Source organism: Dreissena polymorpha, chromosome 9, assembly GCF_020536995.1.
Source record: "Dreissena polymorpha isolate Duluth1 chromosome 9, UMN_Dpol_1.0, whole genome shotgun sequence".
Lineage (NCBI taxonomy): Eukaryota > Metazoa > Mollusca > Bivalvia > Myida > Dreissenidae > Dreissena > Dreissena polymorpha.
Window position 1 is genome coordinate 61,712,386 of NC_068363.1, and position 10,326 is coordinate 61,722,711.

Here is a 10,326-nt window from a genome sequence, read left to right on the forward strand (position 1 = left end):
TTAATAATTCATTAAGCGGAAGTACGTCAGTTTCTATGCGTGGACAAACGGTACACAAATATACTGCGCACGATTCCGAGTTTCTTCTTATGTCCAGGATTAGAGATTTAATGTCATTGTAAATCGTAGATCGAGCAGAACCGGAAGCAGCATCGTTTCCCCCAGCATAAACAGTGATATTCTTGTATTTTGAAGCGATTTCGCTACTCAGAGTTGACTGGATTTCACGAAGTATCTTTCCTGGGCAAGTAAGTACATCCACGTCCGTCTTCAAGCCAGACTTGTTTACCCCTTTCAAGATGAAGTCTCCTATGATGAGCGTCTGTTTGGTTACTGTTTGGTTTGATCTTTGATCTTTACTTGGTGTTTTATGTATTTCAGAAACCACTGAAGAGCTGTCATTTATATTTTCGGCATTTGAACTTTGATATTTTTTCTGCGTAGAATGGGTTTCCGGAAGACCTGTTATTGAAATTTCTTCATACGATCTTGTAGGAGTTTCCATGAATTTATTAAGCGATTTTTCAGTTTTTGTTTGTTGCGTTAAAATTTTAGACATCTGGTTTTTAATTGATTCAGCGAAGGATTGCCATCGTTTTAGGTGTCCCTCGTTCAGGTTGCACATTTGCGTTTTAACAGATTCTGAATTTGAAGTTACGTCTTTAAACTTATTTTTCATGTCACTATAGCACAGAGTGTGTTGATTTTTTAAACCACATATAATATCTTTTATTTCAGCGAGTTGCGTTGAGGTCTGTAGAATTTGTTCCCGCATTTCATTTTTGAGCTCATTTATTTCACTTGAAACGGATTTCATAAAATCATTCAATATCTCATGGATATTCGAATTTGTGTCTTTATCAATTCGACGAGCATGTTTTTCTTTTCGTACTGATAAACAGATTCATTGAGGCGACGTAATTCTTCATGGCTGTCGGATTCATTTTCATTTTGATTCTCCGAAAGTTTAGATTCATTTTTGCTTATTGACATCAAAAGATTTTTGAAGGCATTGTTTACATCAGTTGTTTTTGTTTCGTCATCAACTAATCTTTCCTCTACGTTTTTTAACATAACTAGCAGGTGAATTTCCGTGAACTGATGAGCGTTTTTCCCGTTGATTGAACACGAACTCTTTGTTTGATACAAGTTTAGAGTATAAATACCCTGTCGACCAGAACATAACTTGTATTGCGTTTCAACAAGATTTCCCTGTTTGTCGTGCACCGGAACTTTGCAGCATTTATACTGAAGAGTGTTATTGGTGAAAAACTGATCCTCCATGTTTTACAAGCTCAAAGGCCAGGGTCACATTTTTAAAGGATAACCAAAGTTAAGGGCAAATTGACGGCTTATGTAGTAATATATTACAACACAAAAATTGTATATAAATACTTATTTCAGGGTTAGTGAAAACATATATTCGGATTAGTTAACGCTAAGTTTTGGAGAAACAAAGTAGAAGTACAAAAATGTTATTTATTTAAGTACCACTCTACTCACCCTATTATTGCTGTAAAGTTCTCAACGATTTTTGCAAGCGTGAGTTCGAATCCCATCGTCTATAACAGTTTGCCAGTGCATATATTTTGTATGATTGATGTCATCAAAATATCAGAACCACTTTGTATTGCATTCGTGAGAACAGGTAATTTGCATTTTAATGAGTGTCTTTATTTAGGAGCAATATCGTCGATAGTTAACCTTTTTTGCATTTTTGACAACATACTTGTTGTTTTGCCGACCGGTATGTAGTATTACATATCATGTGAAATATAGCAATAAAGAAACGCAACACAAATATTTACCATGCGCTTGTCTCCTATTCAAAGGAGATGATATAGACAAAAAATAAACCTTTTTTATATGAAATTACTCAAATTAGGGATATTTTAATGTTGCAATCATTTTACTGCTTAACTGAAGGTCCTTTTTTTAATTGTGATAATGAAAAATGTGTATTTATGGTTGTGATGAAGCTATCTTGCCACTGATCAAATACCACGGGATCTGTCGAGCATCAAAAGTAAACAGTAAGGCTGCGTAAATGGCTAACTGTTAACAAATCCACAAGTTCAACAAAATAGCTGGCATGTTATTGGGATAATTTAGCCTATGCGTTAATATGAATACAGATAATGAATTTCCACTCGACAGCTTAGCAATGGAAAACAAATGTTAACTAAATGCTGTTACAAATTTGACAATTGGATGAGGCATACGATTTTGTTGTATCTAGCACACAAAAACTATAACAAAAATGCAGTCACGTATCAAAAATGATCATATGACCTTTATAAAATTATTGCAGTTATAACCACTTTAATATACAATTTGCAGCTATTAGCATTATGTCCTAACTTGTTGCAAACTACAATTGTGGTCAGAATGATTTACGTATCCGAGTAGTGTGGACGCTTATAGTTATGGACGGTTTTAATTTTCTGCGCATTTGCTTCGCTGGTAAAACTTAATTTAAAGCGTATTCGATCAATTAAATGTATTGTTCATAAATTCATCAATATTATTTCTGTATTTTCTCTTTCTTTTTTCATGTTGTTTAAACCGATATTGCGTTTTATTTTTGTACTGTAACGGGGCAATTAGGGACCTTTTTTATTCATACAGTAATCAATGTTATTGTTGTATTCTCTTCCTTTTTCCGTGGTGTTGGATCTAATTTATTCTTGTTCTGTGAAAATTGGGTAAAATGCATGTGCGTAAAGTGTCCTTCCAGATTAGCCGGTGCAGTCCGCACAGGCTAATCAGGGACGACACTTTCCGCTTAAACTAGATTTTCTATAAAAAGGGACCTCCTTTAAACGAAGAATATTATTTATTTAAGCGGAAAGTGTCGTCCCTGATTAGCCTGTGCGGACTGCAGAGGCTAATCTGGGACGACACTTTACGCACATGCATTTTGCCCGATATTCACAGAACAAGACGCAATTAGGCGTTTTATTGTAGTGCTGTTTCTGATCCATCGGGGACATTCTTTCTTGGAACCAGCCAGCATAGACTGTTCGACGTACAAGGGTGTCGCCTTGTATGAGCACCAATGCCGGAAGTTTTTGCAATATCATGGAATGACTACCCCGTGGTATTTTGGCTATGATGACGTGTTGACCAGGCAAGAGTTGTTGACCGCCATCATTGGAAAATGCAGGTGTTGTCTATATCGATAAGACTTGTATTACCCTTTTAAAACCTTAAAGGTTTTAGAAATAATTTATTTGCATAGTTTGATTGTGCTATTCGCATGTACATGTTTGAACAACTTGCCATTTGTTATTACCGCTATATGTATTACTTAACTGTCATGTTTTTCCATTCTAATATTATTTTTATACAATCGATACGACACCAGTCTTTCAAAGTGCATGCATTTTAAAGAAATAACGATATAGAGCAATCATACAATATATTTCTTCCATGTGTTATGTTTAAGACGCTAAGTTCCGCCCATAATTTATTTAGTATTAAAAAGAACATTTTATTATATTTGTTATTCTGTCATGGAAAATAAGTCACGTGCTGTGTTTAAATAATTTGCTACGCTAACGTCCAATTTACAAACTCGTTTAAACATATTTTGCAGTTTACTTAAATATTTATATTTTCTTATTTGCACTTATAATGTTTTTTAATGTATACATTTTTGACCTTTCCACAAATACCATTATTCTAATTTATTGAGACTATTCCATTAAAAAATGTAAATAATCAATTCGATCAAGCCAACGTTTCTCTCATACAATACACTCAATTATGAATTTAAAATGTATGAACCTCTTATTGTTTAAAAGCATTATTGCTCTTATCATAGGAAGAATATTCCGAATTACAAGGAATGCATGGCTGAAATTATAACCTGGTGCCCGGTGCAGTCAAGACTGATCGCGGCTGAGACGGATGCTGTATCAAGTTATTATTGCGACGGCACCGAAGTGGCGAACTGGATAGTACAGTGTAAGTTCATTAACTGTAAGCGATAAATGACAAACATATGTATACATTGTTATTTTGTGGTACCGAAAACGACTGGATTATATCGTCTTAATATATTTTTCTACAGTAATTAACACATTAAAGTTTTTCAAGTTTGGGTAGAATTTTTCACGTTTATTTTAGGTAATTTTAAACGGTTTGTTATTCAAAGTTTACATCACAACTGTTCAGGAACAGTTTGTACTTTCAATATAAATGAATGTTGTTATTTTGTGACGAAGAAAGCAAGAGATCATTCTTAGTATGATTAGGATGTCGCTTATTAAAGGCAAGGGCCTAATTACCAAACAATAAAACATGACCAAAGCATACGAAAAACACAAACAACAATGCATACAACTGAGCCATCATCGTTGAAATGGTCAATTGAAAGAAAACATAACTTTTTTCAAAATTAAATATTGTTTGTGTACGAAAAAATGAGGTCTGAGTAAGTTATCATATTTGTTTATGCTGTAAAATTAATTATCCAGATATTGCATATCGAGAACAAAATGGCGGCTTTAGTTACGACTGGCCAAAATGCTTGGGCCGAGGAACTGAGGCCTCTAGACAGTGTGCACGTGAAGGCTTGACCCCTGACCCTTTTTCACTACACACACCCCAGGAGGGCGTGTCCTTAATGAAGGAGTGAGTAGGAAAAAAAATATTTTTACCCAAACATTAATCATTTATGTCACATCCCAAGAGTGCGTTTCGAAAATGAAACAATGAGCATGTACTGTACAAATTAAAATGTATATAAAGCAATAAGTTTGCCCCTCAGAACTACAATTGATACTAATAGAAAAAGGATTGAAGCGGTTGTGCACATCTGTGCCAGCCAAGTGATATTGAAATTTACATCTGCGATCGATGTCTTTAATTTATATTGCTGAACACAAGCCGTGTCTTTGTTTTCACATGCGGAGTTTTAACAAATTATTTGAACGCACATTACTTCCAAATTTGCTCTTTTATATACAAAGCTTCGATTTACACGCTTTACGATGTGAATTCTATACGTATGTTTACAAACGCTAATACTTACTAAAATACCACACATTTACTAAATGGAATGTTAATGTGTATTTGAAGGCATTTATAAATTGTATTAGTGCGTTTGTAAGGTTCGTGTGCGTTTAACAGGTTTGCGTTAATTGGAAATTTGCTTCATAGTAATTTACCTCAGTGTAATATATATGAGTCGCGTTCTGGGAAAATTGGGCATAATGCATGTGCGTAAAGTGTCGTCTCAGATTAGCCTGTGCAGTCCGCACAGGCTAATCATGGACGACACTTTCCGCTTTTATGACATCTTCGTTAAAATGAAGTCTCTTCTTAACAAAAATCCAATTTGGGCGGAAAGTGTCGTCCCTGATTAGCCTGTGCGGACTGCACAGGCTAATCTGGGACGACACTTTCCGCACATACATTATGCCCAATTTTCTTAGAACGCGACTCATATTATGTATTTATGTATTTATAAAAAGTAGTATTTATTTACATGTTGATGCTTACAGTGCACGTAACCATTTATACAAATCTGATTATACACACGGCTTTGCAGCTCAAGTAATTCCTGAATTCATATTTCAGGTATGCTGTTCAAATGTTCAATTGTATGAAAAGGAAATTGTCGTCCAATTTGTTTGAACCAAGCGATTGTCCTAGTTCGCCATCTGATCAGTTGTTCGTCTTTTGGATTCACTGGTTTCCCAACAGCGTCTTTGGGTTTGAGGTTCCAGATGAGAACAGGGTATATGTTTATGTTCATATTTTGAAATTGCGCATATTTTATAAGTGAATCATGTGAATGTTTAAAAAGAATATGTACACTATTAATACTATAAAACGAATCTTATCGCTTATACTGGAATTTTCTGTTCTGTTTTTCAGAATCTGTCGAAGAAAGAGGCAGATATGATTATCCCAAAGGTTACTGGATTGTAAAACCAACATAACATTACACACCAGGATTAACGCTCTATCTGTATTAATATGTCGTGTCAGTCAGTTGTCGCATAACAAGGGCATATTCAATGAAATGTCTTATAACGACTATGAAGAACAATTAAGCACGTTCTTAAAAGACCTGTATTTTGTGACACTACCTTCGATTGGAGGTGTTGTTTTCGGTTGCTTTTTTATATTATACAATGATTTTACGTATATCATCATGTTATAAATAAAGACAACCATATGGGATACAAACAGGTATTTCTTAACCGTTTTATGACTCTGTAAGTTTCCAGTCGTACATTTATAATATAAAGCATTACACAAGTAAAGGTTTGTGTTTTTCCTTTAAAAAGTGCTAAATTTAAAGTTTGATTTAACGTGTTATCACATTCATTGATATTTTTTCAATTGGTATAGTTCGCCGTTATTCAAAAAAAATGTAAAACAGGTTTTGTGAATATTGAAAAGGCATACATATATACAGCTCAAATATCTTCCTGGTAAAGGCACAAAAACTGTAAAAGTATGTTCCTCTAGTGCCTATTAAATTGAGTTCAATCATTCTAATACATCGCAAGCGGAAGTTTTGAATTGAATTTACGTTTTTTTTACGAAAACAAATAAAAAGGTTACACTGCACTATTTTGTAAAGCCCAAGCATGTGTTCACGAACGTGGTTTTAGTTTGCGCAAAAGCGACATATTTATTATATGTGTGTGTATTAATGGAAAACGTATACATAACGGTAAAGATGCCAATACGTACGCATAGTACCCCCCCCCCCCCCCCGAGCTAAAACGAAGGTCTTCTGATGCATCATTCTGTTATCTTTTCTCTTTTTTTAAATTTCTATCGAAAACTTTTAACCACTTTACTTTTCTATAACTAAAATAGGTTTCTTAATATCCATGTTATATAAATTAAGACAGCTTAATGAGCGACTTATATTATTTCATCATTTCACTCTTAAATTTATACCAACGACTAAAATATTTTTAAGCTGAAAAACTTTATCAAAAGCGAACGCTTTGACCTTTAAAAAATCCAAACACATGATAACAATTCTAAACACATTATACCATAACAAATCGTGAGGCAACAATGCAGTAACTTAAGCATTCTTAGAATCTTAGCCAAACAATTTTGAAATCACATATTAAATGACGTCAAATTGCACCTAATGTAATTACTATCACGCAAATCTCGCACGTTCACATCTTCCAAAAATGGCACTTAAACAATAGTGTTGTTTTATTGTAATATATAATCATTTCATTTTTAGTCATATAACATATACACATATCTATATTATCTTGACAAGTAACATCTAATGAAGTAAGTAAACATGTACTGATTGCAATTAATTCGAAGTGGTCATCCCAAAGAGGCAGTTACGTCGTGCGGTTGTCTTAAGATAACACTGAATAAATATTACAAATGTGTTGCCGCCATTTAAGTTATTCTCTAATATTACATGTATATAAATACGACCAATAAAACATAATGTATTTATATTTTATTAAATGATTACCATATTGTACATGGAATTTCATGTTGTTATATTATTTCAAGGTGTCAAAGCTGTTGTGCTCTAGAAATTTACGCTACAGTTAGAAGAAGTAGGTTATCTTATCAACGTATACAAGCTGTCATTAATGACTAGAAGGCATATCTACAACGACATTTAACGCTGCTTAACATGTACACTTACATGCAAATATATAATTTAATAATTGTATACCTTGCGCTGTCGGTTGGAAATATGATAAGTTTCATCAATTGTCAGAAATCAATTGCGCTGAATACAGAGCATGATATTTTAATGCATCTTGTGGACAAGATGCAGGCGATGCATGAAAAGATTGGGCGTTTGGAAGCAAATGAGAAGAAGCTGAGGGAGTCAATCAGCGTTCTGATCGGGACAAATGCACAGTTTAGAGTTAAGATCGAGGATCTCACGAAAAGACTTGCGATTGCCGAGTCAAATATCGCCCAGAATAGTAACTTGGTAAAAGAGTCCGCACAAAATGGAGGTCACAGAATTAAATCAGAGACGGGAGGCAAGGAAGTTACGACCCCAAGCGAAATGGACAAGGGCCATTGTCACAAACAAACCAGTAAGTTATATCGATGTTTTGAATTCCAATAAGCCCTTGATATATTGTGTAAAAAGCCAAAACGCCAACATTTTACCTGAATTATTGTTTGAATTGTGTGAGAATGACAAGTCAATTAGATATTATTTGAAGGATGTTATTTTGTTTTATCACTCGTATTTCAGGCAAGAGGCAAAATCCCACGGGAGCTATCGCGTTCACAGCATATCTCGATCACGTTCTTCAACTTCGTATGGAACAAGCTGTGCCATTCAACAGGCTTCTCTTGAATGAAGGCCATGCGTACAATAATTCGACAGGTATGAGATTAATGTCGCACGTGATTTCTTCATCATTCTTTATTAAATTCCAATGATTTATTGTATATCGAAATATGCATTTTAAAATCCAGAAGGGTCCATCGATCTGTGAACAAGTTTTTATATGTTGTTAGTACAATTGTTTTATTACTCATTGTTGGCAATTTATTTCTTGCTATAAATGAAGGGGACCGCGGTATAATAATGATTTTGTCCTGCTGGTGCTGCTGAAGTTTCAGTTTGTGTGAATCCTACTGTTGCTACAATATCAATGTTTCTATAATTATTGTAGATGAATTTGCAACACACGAATTGTTCAATTCAACGGTTGCCTAATGTCAAATGCAAACTCGCTGATAACGAATTCGATATTAATTTTCCAATTTTATTCTAATTGTAGGCATTTTCCGGGCACCAGTTTCGGGCATCTATTTGTTCTCATGGGCCGTCACGGCTAGAAAGCTGTCCGGAAAGCATGCCTATGACGTGTGGGTGAAACTTGTTGTCAATGGAAACCATCAGGCGCGTTATCTATTTTGTCTTATATTTTCGCGAGTCTCAAATAGTTCAAAGCTGCAGGTGTTTCTCCGCTCTGATCTGGTTATATATTATAATACGACTCCGTTTATTGTGTTTTTATTTTGGACATAGAACCTCTCTCATAATCTTTCTTATGTAATATAAACATATATAGATCCGAACTGTTAAGTCGGGAAAGTAAATATCCGTGCTTAAATTATTCGGCAGATAGTCACTGTAATAATGATCAGGCGAAATAAATAAGATCACGTTTGTTTGAAATTTTTCTTAACGTATCATATCTTAGAAAATAATTATTAGTTTACCAGATAACCGTCTTTAAATGTTCTAATTTGTAAAAGAAACTTTCAATCCCTAATGCATGGTTTGAATTATTTGTGTTTAAGAATTTCTGAGTTGACATTTGGCAAAATACAAAAAACCAGCTATAAACTCTATGTATGGTCGTCTTGCCTTTCACCAAGAAAATGTTAAAACACAAACCTCCACCATGCCAACATTTCATACCATGTGAGTCTCACGCGATATAATTGTAATTTATATGCAACAGCTCGGGGCCGTCGCAGAAACCCAAAGCGACTCGGGATGATAATCAAGGAAGTAACGTTGCCATCCTTCGATTGAACGCTGGGGATGACGTATGGACCTCCCACTATAGCTCCTCTTCAGATATCTACGGTGACGACTCGGAAAGGACCACGTCGTTTTCCGGATTTATGCTTTATGAAGTGGAAGCACCAACCATAGTTGGTTAACGCTGTTCTTAGTTATAGAATTTCCGATATCGTAATAACGGTATTAAACATTTTCAAAAATTGTCTTGTCATATATTGTTATTTTAATATAGTAATTACAACTGTTTATGCCCCAATCGAAAAATCCGGCATATTGCGGAGTCACTGTCCTGTGTCATTTATTGATTTAAAATGTTTTTAAAGGTAAACCATTATAAAGACGACGTGTCAAGTGCAACACCCTCTCCCTGCCTCAAAGTTCAATGTCACGTTTAGCCACATTTACCAATATTCAGCTTAAAATGTATTTGTTCAGCCATAATTGCATCATATGTTGATGGATTGTATTACTTCAGAAAACTGGGAACCATGATAAGACAAAGTGCTTCTTGTAAAACATTACTTCCTCCCTCAAAAGTCAATGAAACACTAAGAGGTAAAATAATTACCTTGGCCCATAAAACTGCTAAAGAATTCATGACTCGGTCATAAGTTTGCCATATGTTGATTGATTAATTTTATAACTTGGCTCAATAAGACATCATAAGACGAAGTGTTGGGTGCAACACTCATCCCCCAAACGTAAATGGGATGGTTGAAATTAGTTGTCAGAGGTCAGATCTAATCATAGAACAGCATGTACGGACGGTAACAATGTAATTCGTCACGCAATTTTAATATAAGGTA

At 34.7% G+C, this 10,326-nt stretch overlaps 2 protein-coding genes across 2 annotated transcripts; both read left to right on the forward strand.

The window, feature by feature from the left end:
- Positions 1–2,382: 2,382 nt before the first annotated feature.
- On the forward strand, positions 2,383–6,278 carry LOC127846440 (uncharacterized). Its single transcript, XM_052377691.1, has 6 exons — positions 2,383–2,463; positions 2,968–3,166; positions 3,827–3,969; positions 4,482–4,638; positions 5,587–5,746; positions 5,887–6,278. The coding sequence occupies exons 1-6, from the start codon at positions 2,427–2,429 to the stop codon at positions 5,938–5,940; spliced, it is 750 nt and encodes a 249-aa protein (XP_052233651.1). The 5' UTR covers positions 2,383–2,426; the 3' UTR covers positions 5,941–6,278.
- Positions 6,279–7,595: 1,317 nt separating this feature from the next.
- LOC127846441 (uncharacterized) lies at positions 7,596–9,722 on the forward strand. The gene is made up of 4 exons (XM_052377692.1): positions 7,596–8,066; positions 8,231–8,365; positions 8,766–8,887; positions 9,456–9,722. Exons 1-4 carry the CDS (start codon positions 7,649–7,651, stop codon positions 9,492–9,494), a joined length of 714 nt encoding a protein of 237 aa, XP_052233652.1. The 5' UTR covers positions 7,596–7,648; the 3' UTR covers positions 9,495–9,722.
- The last annotated feature ends 604 nt before the right edge of the window (positions 9,723–10,326 follow it).